At 37.3% G+C, this 22,236-nt stretch overlaps 4 protein-coding genes across 4 annotated transcripts; all 4 read right to left on the reverse strand.

Moving 5' to 3' along the window:
- Positions 1-5,234: 5,234 nt before the first annotated feature.
- LOC113704969 (uncharacterized) lies at positions 5,235-6,835 on the reverse strand. The gene is made up of 4 exons (XM_027226833.2): positions 6,135-6,835; positions 5,987-6,058; positions 5,774-5,902; positions 5,235-5,680 (listed from the first exon to the last, which is right to left on the reverse strand). The coding sequence occupies exons 1-4, from the start codon at positions 6,720-6,722 to the stop codon at positions 5,477-5,479; spliced, it is 993 nt and encodes a 330-aa protein (XP_027082634.2). The 5' UTR covers positions 6,723-6,835; the 3' UTR covers positions 5,235-5,476.
- LOC140012835 (uncharacterized) lies at positions 6,742-7,656 on the reverse strand. Its single transcript, XM_072061163.1, has 3 exons — positions 7,180-7,656; positions 6,889-7,088; positions 6,742-6,775 (listed from the first exon to the last, which is right to left on the reverse strand). Exons 1-3 carry the CDS (start codon positions 7,654-7,656, stop codon positions 6,742-6,744), a joined length of 711 nt encoding a protein of 236 aa, XP_071917264.1.
- A 4,994-nt stretch (positions 7,657-12,650) lies between these two features.
- Positions 12,651-16,155, reverse strand: LOC113702804 (phosphatidylglycerophosphate phosphatase PTPMT2-like). Its single transcript, XM_027223949.2, has 6 exons — positions 15,723-16,155; positions 15,014-15,136; positions 14,371-14,464; positions 13,500-13,582; positions 13,296-13,385; positions 12,651-13,206 (listed from the first exon to the last, which is right to left on the reverse strand). The coding sequence occupies exons 1-6, from the start codon at positions 16,005-16,007 to the stop codon at positions 12,811-12,813; spliced, it is 1,071 nt and encodes a 356-aa protein (XP_027079750.1). The 5' UTR covers positions 16,008-16,155; the 3' UTR covers positions 12,651-12,810.
- Positions 16,156-17,570: 1,415 nt separating this feature from the next.
- On the reverse strand, positions 17,571-21,577 carry LOC113702866 (pentatricopeptide repeat-containing protein At5g47360-like). Its single transcript, XM_027224023.2, has 3 exons — positions 19,567-21,577; positions 17,948-18,102; positions 17,571-17,861 (listed from the first exon to the last, which is right to left on the reverse strand). The coding sequence occupies exon 1, from the start codon at positions 21,431-21,433 to the stop codon at positions 20,006-20,008; it is 1,428 nt and encodes a 475-aa protein (XP_027079824.2). The 5' UTR covers positions 21,434-21,577; the 3' UTR covers positions 17,571-17,861; positions 17,948-18,102; positions 19,567-20,005.
- Positions 21,578-22,236: the final 659 nt, after the last annotated feature.

Below are 22,236 nucleotides of genomic sequence, written 5' to 3' on the forward strand. Positions count from 1 at the left end.
AATATTTGGAACATGCAGCACATCATTAAGAGCCAAAGTATTTCCTGAAGTGAGTTTCAATAGTACTTTGCCCTTACCCAGAACTTTAGTAGTTCGTGAGTCTGCAAGGTAGACTATTTTTTCATCATCCCCTATTGAAGTATAGGAGGAAAACGCTTCTCGATTTGCACATATGTGCCAAGTAGCCCCAGAGTCTACCACCCATTCTTTAACATTAGCTGCAATGTTCACTTGAGAGATGACTGCAGCAATTATTTCATCTCCTTCGGTTAAATTAACCTTAGGAGGATTACCATTTGCTTTGTCACCTTTATTGTATCTATACAGGGCAACATAATGTTCTGATTTTCTACAATACACGTCAAATAATTCATTTAAGAGTGTTTGTAAAATAGTATGCCTACATACCTTATTGGCATATTGCCACGATTCTTGTATTTTGACATCTGTGGTTGAAGCAAGTTGGGACTCCGTTAGTGCATAGACCACTCCATGGATGTCGAGTCGTGAGTGTACTCGTTCTTGCCACCTTTTGAAATTTTCATTGGCGAAAATTTCAATTTTGGATACATCTGGAAAGGGCTTGGCGAATGGTAGTGCCACTGCAACAGTTGCTGATGAAGGCTGCGGGGTGCTAACATTGTCAGATGCCATAGTTTCTTAGATTGTTGGATAATTGGCTACAACAATGTTAACACTATCTGCTTGAGTCGTGCGTAGCACTGTCCTAAGAAACTATTTCATGAAATTGAAATGTTTCCCCAGGATTAAACAAGCCTTCTTCTATTTATTGCGAACAAGAAAGACAAACTTTCTTCTTGTTGCAAACTAGAAGGACCAGAACTAGCAAATTAAAACCAGCAGATATATATATAAAAAGGATGAGAACAGAATTATCAGGAAGATATCAACTAACAAAAAAATTAAAAGAGAGAGAGAGAGAGGGATAGAGCAGCTATCAAAAGATATTAACTGAAGCTGCTGGGGTGATTTTCTGAGGAAGAAGTGGATCCTATTTATAGACTTCAGAGTGAGGTGCAACCCTTCTCACTTCCGATATGGGACAAAGACTGCAACCCTTCTCACTTCTCAATGTGGGACAGAGAAAATAATACTTCTCATTTTTTCGATGTGGGACAAAGAATATTTTTGAAATACTATATATTTTACAACAAAATATTCAGTTGGCACTTAGCACAATTGGCAGTTTCCTTCTTGGAAAGACTTGGGAGAGCTGGTAATCAGCTAAATGGTCGCCACTTGGAACTTACAAATTAAGTCACTGGCTTGAGATGACTTATCAAGTAACTTGGAGTGTGTTTTGCCACTACTCCTGGCTAAGGGAATCAGAAGTACTCTGAATTATCTTTTTGTACGTACTCAGCAACATTGCAAGACTTCGATGGAATGCTACTATTTAATTTAGAATAAAACAAGAATAAAATTAATCAAGCTAGTAGTCAAGTCTTAATTAAGAAGTTTAACATGTATGAAAGTTAAAATTATCATACATAAGCATGATGGCGTAAGCCAAATAGTTGTTCGAATGTGCAGTTTTGTCCACCCATGCATGCATCAAGCTGAAACCCTTTCTATAAATAACGGATATGAATAAATCCTAGAGGAGCACAACTTGAGAATCCTCATCAACTCTTTCTTGGCTCTGCAAGTTACTACTAGCCTGATAAATATTTTTGTTCCAACTCTTGCCATGTATTGATGATCTCTTCTATATTTTCCCTCAAATGGCTCAGGTTGCAGCGATGAATTATTTCCTTAATCATGTAATCATAAACGTCTACCTGGAATACGAAGACTTTGCTACTACACCACCACCTAGGACTCGTTGTTCCCAAATCCATGACATGCTTTCCTCTCGCCAGACCATATTTGCCTTCATTGTCACGGCGTTGCTCAAATTTTTCCAAGTAAAAGGTCAATCGCCATTTGATACCCACCCGCCCTAAGACCACGTTTGTTGCTATTGCATGTTTGTTCATGTATTGTTTGTCATATGATACCAAGTTAAGACTTCGCAACAATAATTTCTTTTCAAATTACATCCTTTTTACAAACTGCAGCATGTTAGTCTTCGGCCCCCTATCATTGGCATCTATCGCTTCAATCATTTTCCCAGAATCCATCTCTCCGCTTCTGTTTTTTCTCTCCGTTTTGTTTTCTTTGAGTCACTTGCTACCATCTCAAATTAAAACAATCTGGGAGTGGCTAAAAGCAACCGTCAAGATAATTATAGACAAATTCTGGAATCATCCATGGCCTCGCCAGCACGGAAGAAGAAGCAGGAGAAGAATGGTTTTATTCCAACTAACTTGGCATCGCCAGCGACGTGCAATGATTACAAACCAAGAACACCATCTTCCTATCTAAATTAGCTCAAAAATATCGAGGTTTGGTCGACAAGAATAATCATGCACGTTTGGATCCCCTTAACACTAAGTTAATCAACAGTACACGTGTTCACAAAAGCAAAAACAAGGAAAAACAAAATCTAAAGCCTAGGAAGATCTACATAATTGTACATATGTTTTCAAGTTGGTGCGAGCCCGAGTGGCAAAATGAAAAGTGCATAATCGTTCGAAACTTCCCATCATGCATGTTCTGCGGAAGGGATCAGAGAAATTCAATTGAACTTGAGACGAGTTAAAACTTGAAAGATGAGACTGATTTTAAAAGTCAGGAGCCCGGAACAGGTATCGCTCTTATTATCCCTGAACTCACCTAAATGTAAATGCAAAATTGATGTAAAGCCACCCTTGTACTTCTTAGCGGCCTTGTAATGGTCAATCTGTCTCTTCTCTTCGTGATTTCATAAGCCTCATTGTAAGATTATTGTTAGAGATTCTCAACTTGTAAAGATTGTTCCTTGTGATTGAGCTTCTTTTCTTGAAATTATGCATAGCAAGGATAAAAGCTGAGCTTATATGCTAATATTTGAGAGCAATTCATTACCTGCTGTTGCAAGTTCTCTTTTTGGGCAAATTCATGAACTTAATTTGCGACTTCGACCTTGCAACCTACATTAATTGACTAATGAACTTTAATAGTACACGGCCAGTATCGAAGCTTGTTTACGTAAACGTTTTGCTAGAAGCTGCAATAGTGCAAATGGGGAACTACCAAAGCTTGGTTGCAAATTAATTAGAGTTTGTGGAGCATACCAGCTGCGCTGATTTTTCATGTTTTGCATGTAAATTAACACTGGATTTCCCCGTATCGAGACAATAAGAATTAGAGATTTAGATTCAAATACTTTTTTTTTTTTTTTGACTAATGCGATGTTTCGGGGAAGGGGAAGTGGGTATTATCTCTTGATTTGTCTGGATCGAGGAATGACGTCGTAAGCCGAGATGATGTCCATCTACAGCTTATAACAATTGGTGGATGTTCAGCTAAGCAAGAACAATTTCAAAGTGGTGGTGGTGGAAAGTGCAAAAGCCATAATTTGAGTCAGGACTCAGGAGGCATCAAAAATCAAAATGCTCTTAGGTCACCAACTCCCAGCCCCACTCTTGGTCTTGGCACTTGGCAGAAAGTTGGAGCTGTGACTTGTGACCGAAAATAAAACTTTTTCGGGGACATTCGATAAAATTGGAACGATATAGATATAGAGAAGATTAGCATGGCCAAGCAACCATATATTTTAAATTACAAGCACATGGAAGTATTACAAATATATTTTATAGCAAGGTCAACATTTTTTAATAAGTTAAAAAAGACTTTCTTTTTTCTTTTTTTTCGGTTAGCCAGCAACATGTAAACCACTCGTTTGCTAACCTATACTGGATGAGAATTTAATTGGACCAAGGGAACTAAAAAGGAGAGAAAATGGACAACATCAAAATGACTTCCATGCTAGCTTATATTAGGGAAAGGCCTAATTAAATTGAGGGATATCTAAAATCAGAGAAAGGCACCTCTGAATTAGAGAAGTGCATTACCACACATTCTCTTTGAGTTTAATTGCATGTGCAAGGAAAAGATTTCTAAGTTGTACTTTGAACTTTTATGGTCATGCTTAGACTTTTTACAAGGTAATTAACAATTTTTATTAGGGATAATTTCAGAAACCTCCCCTGAGGTTTCTGACAGTCTCAAGGACCTCCCCTGAAGTTCCGAAAATCCCTTATACCTCCCCTAAAACTAAGTAGATAGTTTCAGGTCCAACCCAATTGAGGTGGACAATGAATATAAAATGTGTTTCAGGAGAGAGAAAATAATCAAATTCCACCTCTGCCCTCAAGATTGTCATTAGTGAGGATGTTTATGTTGAAAATTTCAATGGAATCTAGTTCCTTTGAAATTGCAGGGGGTGTATGTGAAACTGATGGAAAAAGGTAAGGCTGTATTGCAAGAAATTGTCTTCTAGTTCATGCCAACGGCTCTCAAAGTAGTTCTTTGTGACGGTAATAAGAAACAGTAGTGTTGCTTTGGAGCTCTATATAATTGCCTACTGAAGTTGCAAGAGAAACCAGTGAATGTTGTTGGGTTGTGACTGAGGTTTCTGCAAAAGTGCTCATACAAGTAGCAAAATTCTAATCAAAATCTATTTTTTGATCACAACAAGAAGTGTCACCTATAACAGGAGCGGGCAGTTTAGAAATTTATTTATCGGATAAAATAAATTTAAACCCATTGTTGAATAAAAGACCAGCTCTTTATGGCTTTCGTCCATTATACTTACAGAGTACCCATTTTCCTTAAATACTAATTTATTTGTCGGATAACATAAAATAAATCCGTTGTTGAATAAAAGAGCCCCACTTTTCAAAGCTTTCATTCATTATAAGAACAGAGTACCCATTTTTCTTAAACAAAAATTTAGTTATTAGATATAATAAAAATTAACTCGTTGTTGAATAAAAAACTAGCTCTTTATGGCTTTTCTCCATTACAACAACATAGTACCCAAGGTCCCTTAAATAGAAATTTATTTATCGGATAAAATAAAAATAAATCCGTTGTTGAATAAAAGACCAGCTCTTTATGCCTTTCGTCCATTATACTCACAGAATACCCAAGGTGCCTTAAATAGAAATTTATTTATCGGATAAAATAAATTTAAACCCATTGAATGCCGAAATTAAAATAAAATAAAATAATAAAGATGAGTATTGATTCATAATAGTAAAGAACCAGATTCATTATCATGTGCTTCCAGTTTTGCTTATTGAATACCACATGACAGATTTTACAAAAACACAGTGTACAAGTAATAGTGCAAATGGAACTTCAGTCTTCTGTTGAGAAGCATTTTGAGTGTACAACAGCCAAATCTTTCCACTTATGCATCCAGGTTAATACAAAAAGATAAATTCGTCCAAAACATCAGATAACTAATGTTCAGATACCAAAATTAGATAACCAAGACATCTAAAAGATCCTGATATTCATCAGTAATGATCAGATATTCATGTCCTCTGATATCCAAATAACAAAAGACTCTTAATAGATTCTACTAAAAGGTGAAGCTGCTACTGACATTATGAGAATCATGAGAAACTGAAGCATTGATGTTGACATCAGTTTGTACTTGGGCACTTCCACTGGGATGTAGTGCAGCAGTATGCATTCCTGCAAATGGTTGAGGTGCTGCTGTTGAAGTTTTCCTTTTGGGGTTATATACAACAGATGGAGCAGATTTGTTGGAAGGTCGGCCTCTCTGAAATTGCAGATGAAGCATGATTAATATACAGGCATGTAAATAAGCATTAAAAGTGCAGCTATCTCTGAAAAAGGATTAAGGAACAAATACCTTTCTCTTAGTAGCATTGGTTGCTGTTTGCAGATTCAAGTCAGCATTCATTAATGGTAATTGAGTTGATGGACTTCGGTTATTGCCTTGACTAGAAACTACAATAGGCACATTGCCATCAGCATGATCCTGCACAAATCAATGGCAAGCATTAGCTCATCAGACAACAGCAACATAAGAAAAGTCTGTTTCTGAATCTAAAAGAATTGTAACCCATAGAACAGATCCTGCAAGCCCTGTATTTGCAATTCCCCTTCCTGGCTTTCCTCTAGCAAATTGAGTCCCCTGACATGAAAATTAATAACAAATTACAAGCTCGCTTAGCAATTTCAAGTCTCTCAATTAAACCACTAGACTGAACCTTGTTTGTGCTGGTGCTTGTACTCCTTTGTCTCACAGGTGCTCTTTGACATGTTCTAGTATTATGTCCAGTAGCTTTGCAGTTGCCACATCTCATAGTGGTTGACCTTTTTGCTTGAGATTGGCTTGGCTCATCAGGCCCTCTCCTTCTATTAACTCTTGGACGACCTGGAGCTCTTCTCAATGGTGGTGGAAGGACAGTTTTTGGTGTGACATCAATTAATGGAGGCCATCTCTTCTCGTGAGGAATTGGATGTATCATGCCACTATATGTCTTGAGATACATTTCTGTTGAGAAGCAAGGATCACAGTATGTCTCCAACTTCTGTCTTTTGTATACAATTCCAAGTGCAGCATGCTTGCATGGGAGTCCAGACAATTGGAAAGCTCCACAGTCACATGTCTTCTGGTTCAAACTCACTATAAATGTTCTGTCACCATCAGTAACTTCAAACAAATCCTCACTGGCCATCTGCAATGAACATCTCCTAGAATGTATTGCAATTTCCTTGAGCTTTTCTATGATGTTTTTTGGGATAGCAGACGTCCATGTGCAAGCCTTCTGGTACCTTTTGTGTAATTTCTTCATAAATTTTTTCCTCAGTCCTTCAACAAGTGTCAGTATTGGTTGGCACCTTAAGTCTCCAATCCAAGCATTGAAGGATTCCGTGAAATTGTTTGTGACATGGTCACATTTCAAATTTGTTGAGAAATCATGTCTAGCCCAAGCAGAAACTGGAATCTTGGATAAGTACCTCCATGCTTCTATATTCATGTCCTTGATTCTCTGCATTGCTTGTGTAAATCCAACTGCTTCATAACTCTTAGCAGCTTGCCAAAAGAAGGTACTCAGTAACACTCCAGGGAATTGAGACTTGAAGTTCATGCAAATATGTCTGCAACAGTATCTTCCAATTGCAGATGGCAGCTGCTGTTCATATGCAATGTTCAACCCCTACATCAAAAGCAAAAAATCAGTCAGCCTTTTTTACCATATCTACACAGCAGGTTGTCCAAATTTGGCAAAGTAAAGTATTTAGTAATACCTTTTGTCTGTCACTCATGACAGTTAAGGGACAGTTGTTATCGAATGGTCCAAAAAATTCTTCAAAGAAATGAAAGAACCAGCTCCAAGTCTCTTTGTTTTCTACCTCAACAATAGCAAAAGCAATGGGAAATATGCTGTTATTACCATCCAATGCAACAGCAGCCAGCAATACTCCACCAAAACTACCTTTCAAATGACATCCATCAAATCCGACAAAGGATCTACAACCACCTAAAAATCCATCTTTCTGACTTTTAAAGCTAATAAAAAGTCTGAGGAACCTTGGTTCAACTAGTAGATTTGGTCTGTCATAATGAATCTTACAAAAACTACCAGGATTATGTTGCCTAAGAAGCACAGCATATTTGGGCAGTTTACTATATGATTCTGAATGTGTGCCTTCAATCTCTTCTCTTGCCTTTTGTTTGGCTCTATACACTTGCTGTTTACTAGGATGCACACCATATTTTAGCATCTCAGCTTCAATGCCCTTTCTTGACAAGTTAGGATAGGTTCTCATCACAGCTATCAGTTTTTTTGGCCATCCAGTCAGAGGTGGCCTCACGATTTTTATTATCCATCACACATGTGTGTTCAGGTGTGTATGTCTTAATCATAAATGTTACTGAATCAGCTATAGGGGACGCATGAATCCTCCATGTACATCCAGCACTATCACAGATTGCAGTACACCTGGTTTTCTCATTCTTCAGCCTTTTGATGGGAAATCCTTTTTGGATCACATAATCCTTCAGTGCTGCTCTAAAGGCATCAACATTAGTGAATAGCTGTCCCTTCTTGAATTCTATGTCCTCTCTTGGATTGTAAGTCCACATCTTGTTTCTTAGCACTTCTTTTAAAGGGTCCATTTCTTGCTCAGATTCAGAATCTGGTACAATTAGATCACCAGTTTCATTATCATCCAAGTTTTGAAAACTTTCATCACTGCTAGAATTCTCAGACAGAACCATTAGCTCATCACCTATATCATCTTCATTGTCATCATCAAATCCTTGCTTCCATGAATCATCAGAGCTCGATTCACCCCTATACCCCTCATCCTGGGAGTCAATAACATGAACATTCTGCTCATCAGCAGCCAAGGCAGAGTGTTTGTTCTGAATTTCTATGTGCTCACTCTCACCATCAATCTTTCTCAACAACATGACAGGTTGTTCAGCTGGGATAATATCCATGTTGAACACCTCTATATTTATGACTAGTTGACCTTCATACACACTGAACATATCATGGACAGCTTCATCATCATTCACATCAATGTAAGCTTCTGTTCCAGGTATTGCACATCTCATATGTACAAGAAGATTAATATTTCCAGGCAGTTCATCTAATGCCTTCTCGGCAACATCATTCAGCAGATTAAAGAAAGAGTATTTTTCAGGATTTATATTGGAAATTCGAACTTTTGTCCCTCCACAATGGAGTACAATGTCATACACATCACCAGTCACCATCCTACAACATCAGATATCACTATTTATGAACTTCAATGTATACAAACATATAATACTATGACAGAGTAACTCCCTAGACCTCATGCAAACCACTTTGTATGATTCATATAAACAGCACCATCACATATGCATGAATACACATTCTAGTTTATAACTATTATAACCAGAAATAATGAAAACATTGTCAGGTGATCATATTAATAACAAAAGCAGAAACGCAGAGCTAATGTAGGAAAATAAGAAGACATGCTCAGTTTCCACATGGTCAGTAACCTTCATCAGCCATAAGCTACGTAGTATCTAACCTTGCTTTGCTTCAGATGCTCTCAGAACACCAACAGTTCACCCTTTGCAGCAATACTTCAGCTCAATTTCCAGAACTCAATTTCTTCAAGAATTCTCCCGTTTCTCCTGGAGCTCTCAAATGCTCTTCTCATGATCAGTATGGCTCAAGAAGGTCTATTCCTCACCAAAATTAACGTTCAGTCAGCTACCATTGTCACATCAACAACCAAATGGGCGCCCATTTTTGGCGCCTTTTCTCTTAGCCCAAATTAGCAATTCATTTTATTATCAAATTCCAGTTAAGTTACTTAATCCTTTCTATTACTCATTTCACTAATTAATTCATGTTATTATCAGAATATATTACTTCAACAGCAGGGATATTTGTGTCAATTCAACGTTTTTCAAGTCATTTTGGGACCCAACAATCTGACAGGGGAGGTATAAGGGATTTTCGAAACTTCAGGGGAGGTCCTTGAGACTGTCAGAAACCTCAGGGGAGGTTTCTGAAATTATCCCTTTTTATTAACGTCACTATGGTACCTTAACCACATAATTATCAGACTTTGATAATTCGTGTCTCTTAAATTGTTCCTGCCAAACTATTTTTTTTTCTTACAAATTCGAGCCAATTGACATATAAATTCTACTTTGGCAGTATAAATTGAGGGTTCGAACATCTTTTTCTAAAATAACGGAAGATTATAATCCTACTTCACGTAAGAGCCTCGCTATTATTCAACAATTGGCGTTTGATTACACAACTTTAGGAGTGAATTGGCAGATTAGAAAGGTTTAGGCACTAAATGATCCGCAGTCAGTATAGGATGTAAGCTGTCAATATTCCATTAATTTGGAGGGTAAGTGACCAAGAATATGTGGGTTTTAAGCACTTTGCTTCGCAAAAAATGCTTTTTGGATAGTTAGTAATACAGCAAAAGTTTTCGGCCATTGGGTTGGATCAAATGCTGAGGTTCATTTTTGCCTATTTCGTCATCAAGTCGAAAGATGCTGGATTCCGTAAGAAAGCAATGATGGTTCAGAAGACAATGGCCGACAAATGTGCAATTGGAATTTTTGTTTGCCCGCTAAGCCACTAACTCCTTAGATGACGCACGCAAAATGTAGAGGATAAGATATTTTCTGCAATCCAATTATACTGTACAAGATTTCTCAACCCAAAAAAAAAAAAAAAATTTCTCACCTCAACCAAATCCGTCACCTCCCACCAACAAGTCCAATCATGAAAGTATCAATCGTAGACTTCTTGAGACATCAATGTGTCACGGACAGCACCATTATTAATTTCCTTTATAAAAGGTAGGAGGAGCAGGCAGTACTAACTGTAAGTAGCTAGCTAGCTATAAGCTATTCCTTCTTGATTTGATGCAAATTTTATATTCTATTGCATCCTTTTACAGTAAGTCTTGTTAGCTTGCTTTTCTTCTCTGTATATATGGTGTATGAATAGAAAACGACTGACAAAGTATATATAGCCCTGATGGCACAACCTGCGATGACAAATTTCTTCCTCCACTGCAGAAGCTTCAATATTGTTACCGAACATTTCCCTGGAATTGGTATCACTACCATTAATACTACTACAAAACACTACAATTTCCCACAACCTCAAGACCCAAAAATGTCAGTGTCCTCTCGCCAGGCCATTTTTGCCTTCATCATCGGGGTGTTGCTTAACTTTCTCCAGGTGAAGTATCAGGGGAAAGATGAATCCCCGTTCGAAACACATCCCACGACCATGTTCGTAGCCATTGCAAGTTTGCTGGTTTACTGCTTGTCATATGATGCCAAGTTAAGAATTTCTGCAGGAAACAATTACATGTACTACAACTACTTTCTTAGGATAATCATGGCGTTGTCTGCTCCCTTGTCATTGGCTTCCATATTATCGGTCCTTTTCCCCAAGTCCCTTTATCCATCACTGTTTACACTATCCATCATGTTTTCAGTCAGTCAATTACCTGCACCATTCCAGATTAGGACAATATGGAGCTGGCTGATGAAAGCAGTCATCAATATCACGTACAAATTCTGTCATCAGCCACACCAGCAGCCGGGAGAAAGAAGAAGAGGAGCTCTAATGGATATAGTCCAACGACTACCTTGGCTCCCTGCAGCAGCAGAACATGCCATTGTGGTGAACCAAATGGACATGCTTCCATTTTAAGGAAGACAAAATGAATGTGATTACTATCAGTTATAGACTAGTCCGAGGTGCAAACGTAAGCTGATCACCCGAGAATAAGTTGCGAACAAAAAAGTAACCAAAAGCAAGACTACAAGCTTTCAGAATGTTTTCATTTCCCACATTTGGTGAGTCAATACTAAGAGCTAGCTAAATCAGTGTGCTTTCTGACGTTCCCAAATAAAGAATGAACCGTATCTGATCTGAAATAAAAGGAGTATGTTTGATTGTTTCCAGTCAATGTCAATCTAGGTTCAAAAGTAAATGATATTTCCTCCCTATTTATGATTTCTTATTGTTATTAATCATTGGAGCATTACTTTTCCAAGTTTCTGCCACTATTTTATGTCTTTTGTCTCATTCTTTCTTTGGCCAAAACGAATAGAAGTTGTTGTGTTGACAAAATAAGGTATTATTGGTCCAACTGGGCTATTGGGACCTCATCAGGAAGTCACAAGGGAAAGAAAGTCTACAAACTCAACAGAAACTGAAATTGGACAGCATAATTTGCTAAACTGTGATTAGCTCTATTTCCTACCTCTCTAACAGCAGCATCTTTCCTGTAACTTCTGAATACCCACAGAGATAGCAAATTAAACCGTGTCAGAGAAACTGGCTTCACAACGCAGGATAGAAACGACCAGATTTATAAGTATATTTCTCTTCCAAGTTGTAAAAGACCATGGAAGAATGCAGTGGGTTCTAAAAACCAAAGCCCTGCAGCCTGAAGCTAAAATAAATAACTGCAAATTTAATTGATTTGGTTGTTGATGATATAAATACGTGCAAACTGAAAAAAAGGTCTATAGGAAGCTTCTATATAGTGATCCTGATCAGAAGAACCTCGAGGCTAAACCCTGAGCCATATTTCCAGCATCCATTTTGAAACTTCCTCGTGGAGCTTCCTTATCCTGCAGATCATCGAGGGTTGGAGTCGAAGGAGAATGCCTAAGAACAAGGTCTCCATATCAGCATCATCCTCCTCTAACCAGCCCTCTTCAGTTAATCTACCTGCAGCGGCAAGTAATGAACTCATCTGATGAAATAGGATAGGATAGCCCTTCAGGGGCTATTAGCTTCCTTTAAGTTCTAGGAGTAGGAAGAGTTGAACTATAACAAACAAGTTTAATTGGATACATATATTTTGTTGGCCGATTTAATTGGCTAAAAATTCTTGTCAAAGACACTACAGTTTTTAGTAAATAGTTGGACTGTTATATTTATTTACCCAAACGTACAGTATCCTCTCATACTTCACCATGTCGACTTCAACCGTATCTTTTGTTGCTAACCATCGGATTGAACTGGAAGAGAATTTGTTTGCTCGGGGATCCTGTCACTTACTCGTACAGTAAGAAAGGGTTTTCTCCGTTGCTTCTTTTGAAATGAAACAATAAAATGACACCTCACCCAGGGGGGATGCTATAGTAATTTGCACATTGGCCAAGATATCCCGTTGTTTTTCTTCGCATCCCCTGACACCATTTATCAAGAGAGAGACAGTTTGAGATTTTAACAATGCCTCGAATATACAAACTTACATTATCGCAACCGTTGAATATTAACAGCCATTCAGAGCAAAACACAGCCCAGAATGAACTAAAGAAATAGAGTTATACATGTATTATATACGATTGAAAAATATGTACAAATTTTGATGAATCTATGAAGAGTAGACGTGGATGTCCACAGTAATGTCTCCCAATTGTTCTGCTCCAGTTAAGCAGCTGCTCTCCCCTGTCAACTCCTCGCCTAAAACTTTCTGTTGAGTGTGACATCGAAGCCACAAGCAAGAAAGTTTTGTCAAAGCTATCGCACCAGCCACTTTAACTCTATAGATGAAATTCACGTCTGCCCAAATCTCATTTCTTACAGCAACAGGGCCTTGAGTTGGATCATATCCAGCAAGATCAGAATTGGTAATTATGACTGCAGAACCATCATCAAATGCTAAAAGATCTCGGCTAGAAAACAACTTGGAGCTTTTCAAAACCAGATCTGTCAGAAGGCTTGAGGCACAGGTCGTCCTGACCTGCAGATAGTGAAATTCCTGAACAGCCTGCAATCAGCAGCAAACAAAGTTAACCAGAGTAATTCAGATTATTAGTCCACAATTTGGATTGTAACCTCATTATAATCTCAACAAACCTGCCACTGGGAGGAGGCCAAGTGTACCCTGGGCCGTATTGACTTCACATAATTATAGGCAACATCAGGCGTCATCTGCTTAAACTTAACCTAAAATGGAAGAAAACAGCATAACGGGGAAGGGCAGTAAGAATTTATGTAAATAAGCAATGACCAGAAAAGTTACATGTTATCAAATTAGGATTTCCTGGTTTTTGCACTCACCAGATAACATATAACTATAGTTGTGCTGCGACCCCGCCCAGCCTTACAATGGACATAAGTGCTTTGTCCACATGATGCATTCTCTTCACGAATTAAAACCAAGAAAACAAATATTAGACGACAATATTTGAGTTGTATAAAGCAGTCATGTCTCATAATAAAGACAGAGTTAGTGTAGAATAGTAATTATTAAATATCAGATTGACAAGTTAGTTCTGTTTTACATGTCCAGTGATTTTTTTTCCACACCTAATTGCTATAGAGGACCAAAGTGTTAGGGAGCATAAAATATGTCGAGCGTGAAATGGATAAAAGGGAGCCAATTAAACAGTATCAGCAACAACACAAAATATAAAATTAAGGAGGTGAATAAAATTGCAAGTAGATGTCTTCCCAGTTGAAATGACACCAACGAGATATGCACCCAAATTATCAGAATACCCAAGCCTGATTCTAGCAGATAACTAGAAGATTTAAGTAACAGGTTCATGCTAAAACAACAGAGTATGATGAAATAACCAGATGACATCGAACTACATCTAAGTGTGCACATTATAGTGCACGCGCATCTGTATGTGTACACCCAGGTATCAAGTACTCGAAAATGGAGCTATCTACTGGCGAGCCACATACTGCTTGTTCAGCCAAATATTATACACCTGCAATCCCCATTACTTAAACACAACATGAGAGATAAATTGCTATAACATTCAAATGACCTAGTGGAAAAGGATAAATTGTTTAGTAATGTGAAAACATACAATCTCCAAATACAATCTAATTAATCCAATAATGAAACATGCACTTGAAAAGTTTGGGAAGTTTCGTTACACTTGGTTAAATACACATCCTATTACAACAAAAAACTTACCATGAATGAAGTCTACAGCTCGGCAAATGCCATCCAATGATGGTGCAAAAAGGTAATCTCTTGTAGGAAGAACTAAATGATGAATTCCATGAGCCTACAAAATACACAATCATCAAAAAACCAAAACCTCGTGAGGACAAGGATGCATGCATAATGCACCCAAGTAAAAGTACCACCATTCACTTGAGAAAATCAACAGAACCAGTAATGCTCAAGAAAATTTCAAAGCTGAGAAGCATTGACACAGACACAAGAGGGGAAAGAAATAAGTAAAAGATCAAAGACACTTGAATCCTAGTAAAAGTAGTTTTCAAAGAGTTAGGAAAGTAGTGTTAAATAGAACCAACACTACTAAAAAATGTGACTCAATCTATAGCCACCTATTCTTAATTCGATAGCATAAAGTCAAGTGCCTATACGAGGACAACAGAAACAGCATGAAATTAAGTGTAGACAGTAAAATTAATCACTTCCGGAACATGTCAAAAGTCTAAAAACACTGTGAATCCATCAAGAATGGAGCTAGCGAACAAAAGAAAAATGGTTGATGGCTTGGAAGAATGATTCTACCTCACTACCAATTAACTGAAATGAAAACAAAGTCAGGATGCAGACTCTATCTAGGCAGTCTGCAAGAACGTACCTGATACAGAGATGTCGGGACCAGAGTTTCATATGGCTCATTAAGAGTGACAACTGCACCAATGCCAAGATCCTTTAGCTCAATGACATCAGACCTGAATGGAACTGCACCTAACAAGACAAACTAATATAGAAGGACTTCAGTTTGCAAAACAGAAATTATACTTTTCACAACATTCATTAAAAGACATCTCAGTATGGCATCCATTCTTTGTCAAATTAACAGGATGCTAACACCTTTAATTGCTTCGTTTAAAAAAATCATATTCTTTAACTCAGAGCCCATGGTCAGTCTACCAATTCCTCACTCTTAAGATGTCATCACAAGCTGATGATGATAAGATTATTAACAGAACCACATACCCAATAACAGAAATTCTCCATAAGAACAATTTCCTATCTGGCCAGCTTTATGTAAATTTATCCATAACCAGCTTTATCACTCGTAGTTCAAATACATGCGAACTTATCCCTAAGAACAAACTTCCCAAATTTCAAGCATAATACAACGCTTGAATATTCTACTTTTCCTGGTCATTTACACATTATAAACAGCAAAAACATCTCAACCCGAAGAAATGCAAATCGCCACTGCTAAAATACCCATTGGAGACTAACCGATGACAATATTCAAAACAAGCAATCGAAACTATAAAAGTAACAATTACAATACTATAAAAGACTTCTACAAAAATTTGGACATAGTATACCTCATCAATCCAATCCCACCACCGAAATTCGGCCTGAACTTTATTCCTAACAACATTATACAGCAAAGTTGGATAAAATAAAGCCCTTGCCCCTGCTCCCACTAAAACCTTCTTTGTACTCCACAACACAATATCTCCTCCGCCGCCGCCGCCGCCACCACTATCACCAACATTATGCACAGCCTCACCACTAGCAGCTGATTTCGCCGCCTCCTTCTCCTCCTCCTCAGGCCTCTCGGCAATCTCCAAGCCCTCTTCTTCTCCACCCAATTCTTCTATACGCATATCTTACACTACCTTCAAATCAATGATCACTTAAAATCTGCAACCTTACAATGAAACCCTCAATTCAATTCTAACTTTGAAGATCACGTCAACAGATTGCAAGTAGATTACGGCAGTCAGACAGATTGAACTAGACAAGCCTGAAAAATCTCATAATTGCATCAGACAAAGTTGAATTTGGGTGAATTGAAACAAATAGGGATTTGGATTTGGGGTCATTAATTTTAGGGAAGGGGAAAGGCTTTGATCGGACGATGAGGAGGTGAAAAGGTGGGTGAGGAAGAAATCTGGGACGTTGAATTTGGGTGAACAGATAATTAGCATGGAATATAGGGAACCCTCTATTCTAAGCGATTCTTTTGCCTTGTTATGTACGGATTTGTTTGGGCGGGTTTGTTTGGACAGTGACTCTATCCCAATAATATTTTGCTTGTATCATAAACACAATTTTCAATTCACCTTTTAATAAAATTGTTTTATAGTCAAAACCCCCACAACTTTTACACATTTGAAGATCGGCCCATGTGTTTTTTTAAAAAAAATTTCTAGTTATTCCATTTTTTTTTTACTTGTATAATATCTTGAACATGTTTTTCAATCACATTCTTATATTAACTACATCACAAATGTACTAAAATAAATAATCAAAGAAATTTTAAAATAATCGCTTGCAACGCAATCTCATAGAATATATTTTTGTTAGTACCTTTCATTATTATGAAGTAGCTTTTAGTGCTTTATTCATTTCTCACCAAAAGCTTCAATAGTAGACAACTTGACCAATATTAGACTAATTAAGGACAGCCATCTGATTGATTTCGAAGAGCCAACGTGTCATTGTCAAGCATGGATAAACCAAGCTTAATGATAGACTAAAGCATAATTTGGCACTTGAAAATAATAAAAAAAAAATGCAAGTGAGAGTATTAGTTGAGTGGAGAAAATATTAACATTTCTTTTTATTCCTTTGACTAATAAAAACAAACCTAATGTCCATGTTTGGAAGTCAAGTTTTTTGCCAAGTTTGTCTGCTACAAGTTTTTTAATAACTTTAGCTACAGTAATCTCAAAAAAAATTTCAAAATTTTTAAACTATACACTTCAAAATATTCAAAAAAAAATACACTCCAAAAATTTTTTTAAAAACTTTTACAGTAAACTACAATAAAATTTTAAACAAACACCCACAAAACTCACTTTCCAGACGGGTTTCGGTTACCATTAACTTCTTTAAAACTTTTTATGGCAAAAGTAGCATAAGATATGCATATGTACGTTTTGCCTTATTTCGTTTGTCCTTGTTCCAAATTTGAGTAAAAATTCATATTAAACATTTGAGGTGATAAACTATGAGGATCAACAATTAGGGGACCTCAAAATTAATTAAAGCCGCGGGGTTGTAGATAGTAGAAGTGGCGGAAGACATCATGTGGAATAAGGCATTATGTACGAAGTTGAACAAGGCATTCCATTTTTTTCCCATGAATTCTCACCTGCTTCTATTTTAGCTTCCCATTTTCATTCTTGTTCTTTCATCTTCAAAAACTGTAAGATCAAAACATATAAACCAAAATCACAAAATCCATTTCATACATGATTCTCACACTACCTTTGCGAACTTCTACGAGTTATCCATGATGATTTACAATTCATTAACAAAGTTGTACATGGTTCAGAATAAATGCATCGACAATTATTCAATCCCAGATTGCCCTTGTTTACAGCAAACTTGGCACCGTCCTGTACCACGTCCTAAGCGTGAAGAATCCATTTCCTGCAACACTCCAGGCGCTGTTATAACCACATTATTGATTGCACACTTTCCAGTTCCGACTACACGAACAGATACCTTGTCTGGAAACAGAATAAGAAGAATGATTTCACCGTCTGGAAACATATCGACATTGGAAGTGGCTGAATGTGCATTGTCGATTACTAACCTTTCAAAAGCTTCTGCAACTCTTAGTCCAGCTACGGGATTCTAGCTAGTTCAAGAGGTGGTTGGGCTGCGCTAGCCGTCAAGAAAAGGAAATAGTAACTCTTCCTGAATAGGCCCTCTACTTCCAATGCCCCAGAAGGAACTGAATCTGTAAATCTGGAAACAGCAAAACATTTTTAGTCCATTTCAATTAATCGACAGTTAGCAAGTTAATCAGTAGAGCAACAAGGAGAAGCACTAATAATTCAAGAGAAACATTCATATGCCAAAAATTGGAGGGAAAGAAGTGATGATGTCTGAGATATATAACATCTTAAATATTAAGGTATTGTTTACCAAAAGTTTGACCGAACGCAAAATGCTCAAAGATGCATACTTCAAAATGACCAGCAAAATGATGGACTAACCACAATAATTTCCAATAATTATAAGTATAGACAAATTTGAATGGGAGGAACCAGAAGACCAATGAAATGTTCCACAGAATTTGGAGACCATTGAGCATCATTTGTCCATACCTTTCAGATTCATCTTTTGAATAAGCGTCTAAATGACGTGCAAATGTGCAATCTCCTTTATGAAAATTTCCAATTTTTCGCAGCGCATGTAAACAACATGCTTCAATTCCAGATCAAACAGTGGTTATGAACTAGCAGTTCTTTATCTTTCCCTAGAAACAATAGCTATCAAAGAGGAAAGAGCATGGTCCCCAAATTTGAGACCAAAAAGCAAAAACTGCATCCATTGGAAAATCACAACAACGATTAAAAATAAGGGCAACTTTGACAACGTAATAGTAGCACACATATCCTCACAATGGAAGACAAGCTAAGAACTGTGTGATAAAAAATAGCAGAAACAGCAAAATCCCCCCCCCCCTCCCCCAACAAAGAAATAAAGATCCTAGTTTACAGGATGACATTAGAGTGGACTGTTGATCAAGCGTTATTCGTTGTTATTAGGATTGTTCACATTGGATGATCGCATGTAAACTTGTCATGCCATGTTGGTTAGATGAAGAAATTTAAAGGAGGTGCAATTAGAATGCCACATGACTTTTTGCAATTTGCATTCATGTATATGCACATCTTTCTTGTCCCAGAGACAATCATAGACAATTTCTACTTCTGTTTCTAAAACCTCTATCCAATAAATAATTGCAAGCTAAATGGAGGATTTCTCATTTATGGAAGATTATTAGTTCAACATGCATGAACCTAGCAGCTCTGATCCTGTAAAGACTCATCTGCTAATCCTAGGTATGAGCAAACCAATCCCCTAGCCTGTGTTCCCTCATTCCTTCATTTTTCCATATCCTATGAAGTCTGCCACAAATTATCTTTTGACAACAACATGAATAAATTTAAATTTCACTAATGATGATTAAACCTAGCAGGGGTACAACAGCTGCCCTCCACAAGATTCCTATTATCTATTTTCTAGCAGTGATTTCACAAAGAATGCATCAACCAAAAAGGCTAAAACTACTGCTGCTGTGAAATGGATTCCAACAGAAAAGAACAAAAAGGACATTTATGAAATGCCTATTTCAGAAATTTAAAGCTGAATAAATTTTTGGATAATAAGAAGAGTAAAAGATCCAATTAATAACAATCTCACCATCTAAAACTGCTGCAACAAGGGTTGTCAAGCTTCAAAAACTACAATTGGGTTACATTAGCCTCAAAAGAAACTGCATTATGCTCAGCCAGTACAAGCCTCATTGGTCCTCAATAATGATAATCTGCCTGAGACTGGTCCTTTCCCTTCCATTCTTACTGCATCCTGGTTGCCAACATTTTGCATGTTGTACATGTGATCCTAATACTCTCACTTGGTACTGTACTAGGCAATTAAGATGCAAAAAGATCAATAAATTGACCATCTGTTGAGGACAACGCTTACCGATATCTGAAATATAATGCTGTCAAGTTCAAGAGCCAGGTTACAAATCAGATGCAATATTCTATAGCCAAACAATTTCTTGTACAAATATCTATGCTGGGAAGAAACTTCAGCATCTTTCAGGGAACACATATAGAAAACAGTCTGCTCTTCATCAACTACTGATCCTAGAGATTTTGGAAACCAACTCTTCTTCATCAGAATTTTTCAGATGTTTAACCACATCATCTACATAAGGAGCTTGTAGCTGGACACCTCTCTCCACCATTAGCTTTCCAAGCTTTGCAGCTTCTACCAATTTTTTTTCTTGACAGAGTCCAGCCAAAAGAATTGAATAAATGTCAGCATCAATGGATACATTTCCAGAATTCTCAATCCCTTCACACAAGCGGAATGCATCAAGCCACCGTCCTACCAAACAAAGCTGCCTCAAGACAGTACTTGAAGCAGCACCATCAGGCCTCAGTCCTTGAACCAGAATCATCCTGAAAACCTTCTCTGCCTCCTCAAGTTTTCCAACCTGCCAGAGCGATAATACAAGAGAACTATAGCATTCATCATATGACACACTCTCTCCGGCAACCTTATCAATGACCTTATAGGCCTCCTCTATGCGCCCCTCAGCACAAAGCCCCTTAATCAAGACACTCATCGTGGTTTTATTTGGCTTACATCCAAATTCCCTCATTTGATCTAAAATCGTCAATGCATCCATAGACTGACCCATCTCACAAAATCTTTGAACCACAGCCGTATAAGTAACCAAATTTGGTTTACTATCCCCACTTTCTTTCTCCATTTCCCGCAACATCTCCATTGCCCTCTCCAAACTCCCAAATCTACATATCCCATCAAGCAGTATTGAATAGACAACTACATTGGGCACACAACCATGCCCTTTCATAGCCTTAACAAGCCGGAATGCATCCTCCAGCCTCCCAATATCAGATAACCCCTTAAGTACTGCAACATATGTGATCATATCCGGATAAAGTTCAATCAAACCCATCTCTTCCATCAATTTCATTGCCTCATCAACCTCCCTCTTCTCACAAAACATAGCAATAACCACATTATATGCAGTCGTATCAGGCCTACAATTAAACTCCTTCATTTTCCTCAATACCCACAACCCCAAGTTTGCATCTTTAGCCTCTCTACACAAATACAACAACACCTTAAACATCTTAACACTAACAGCACAGTTTTCCATCCTATATGCTTCAATTACATCACTAATAAATTGTGGGTTTTGCTTAATTTCCAACAATTTGCAAGCTTGGCCATACATATATGCAGAGTGCCTGTATTTGGGTTGAAGGCCAGCCCAGATGAAGAATCTAAGACCCATTTGGGGTTTATCTACGGAGCATCTCTGCAAAACTTCATTTATGCATGCTGTGTTAAGTTTGATTTTCACTCTGTCGAGGGATTTTTCGACGTTCGATTCATTTTTCTGCAAATGGGTCATAAGTTTTTCTGCTGATGATGCAAATGTGGAGAAAAGAGCAAATTTTGAAAGCGAAAAATTGGATCTTTTTGGTGAAATTAATGATGTGAAAGAACGGGAACGAATAAACATTAATTCTTTTTAAGGGATTTATTCAATACGCAGACGAAGAAAAAACAATGAAATAACCAAAAAAGAAAAAGAAAGAAAAGGCTTAAGAGCTCTTGATACAACTTGCCTGGAGAAGAGTTGAGTGAGATTGAGGGGACGCTGCACAGCGGCAAATTGAGGACGAAGGTCGTCAAAAGAGTGAAGGTAATTAAAGTTAATTTAGAGAAAATTGCAGCTTAGTCCCTCATTCGGTATTAAGCCTCAATTTAAGTCCAAACTGTTAAATTTGTACACTTTTAGCCCCTCAATTGTTCTTTGTATATTTTTAAATCTCCCACTCCTGAAAGTGTACACTTCTAAACCTTCTATCCATTTGAACTGCTAAAGCCAAAAGAAATTGTATCATGCCCAATGCACAAACAAAAATTCAAGGTTTAGTAAATTAACCTAATAAAAGAAATAGTCCAAAATTGGGAGATTTTTATTCCACACAAATATGACCAAATAAATCATATTTTTGCATTCCTCATGACATAAGGAGTTGAATGGTATAAACTGTTATGATACGTTTGGTTTGAGAGATTTGATGAAAAATTTGAAACACTCTCAAATTTTTCTAATTGTTTATATTACTCAATAAGTATTTGGATTTATAATTACCAATTATTTTAGTTTTTAAACTACATTTAAATAATTAGTGAATTGTAAACCTAGATATTCTTAAGCAATTCAAACAACTATAACGATTTGGGTGGATTTTAAATATTTCATCAAATTTCTCAATCAAAACAAAGCCTTAGAAAATTTGACACCAAATGAGCCCC

This window comes from Coffea arabica, chromosome 8e, assembly GCF_036785885.1.
Source record: "Coffea arabica cultivar ET-39 chromosome 8e, Coffea Arabica ET-39 HiFi, whole genome shotgun sequence".
NCBI classification, from domain to species: Eukaryota; Viridiplantae; Streptophyta; class Magnoliopsida; order Gentianales; family Rubiaceae; genus Coffea; species Coffea arabica.

Bases quoted from the DNA above. Each gene is read 5' to 3' on its own strand.
- LOC113704969 (XM_027226833.2), bottom strand. From the start codon at position 6,722: ATGAAGAAATTACACAAAAGGTACCAGAAGGCTTGCACATGGACGTCT. The intron at 6,059-6,134 runs GTTCAGTCTAGT...TTTTCATGTCAG, and splicing joins CAAGCACCAGCACAAACAAG to GGGACTCAATTTGCTAGAGG. The intron at 5,681-5,773 runs GTATTTGTTCCT...CTGCAATTTCAG, and splicing joins CCAATGCTACTAAGAGAAAG to AGAGGCCGACCTTCCAACAA.
- LOC140012835 (XM_072061163.1), bottom strand. From the start codon at position 7,656: ATGCTAAAATATGGTGTGCATCCTAGTAAACAGCAAGTGTATAGAGCC. The intron at 7,089-7,179 runs GTATTACTAAAT...CTTTTGATGTAG, and splicing joins TCATGAGTGACAGACAAAAG to GGGTTGAACATTGCATATGA. The intron at 6,776-6,888 runs GTACTTATCCAA...CTTGGATTGGAG, and splicing joins ATGAATATAGAAGCATGGAG to ACTTAAGGTGCCAACCAATA.
- LOC113702804 (XM_027223949.2), bottom strand. From the start codon at position 16,007: ATGCGTATAGAAGAATTGGGTGGAGAAGAAGAGGGCTTGGAGATTGCC. The intron at 14,465-15,013 runs GTACGTTCTTGC...TGTATTTTGTAG, and splicing joins TCCCGACATCTCTGTATCAG to GCTCATGGAATTCATCATTT. The intron at 13,583-14,370 runs GTAAGTTTTTTG...TAATTCGTGAAG, and splicing joins AGCTGTAGACTTCATTCATG to AGAATGCATCATGTGGACAA.
- LOC113702866 (XM_027224023.2), bottom strand. From the start codon at position 21,433: ATGTTTATTCGTTCCCGTTCTTTCACATCATTAATTTCACCAAAAAGA.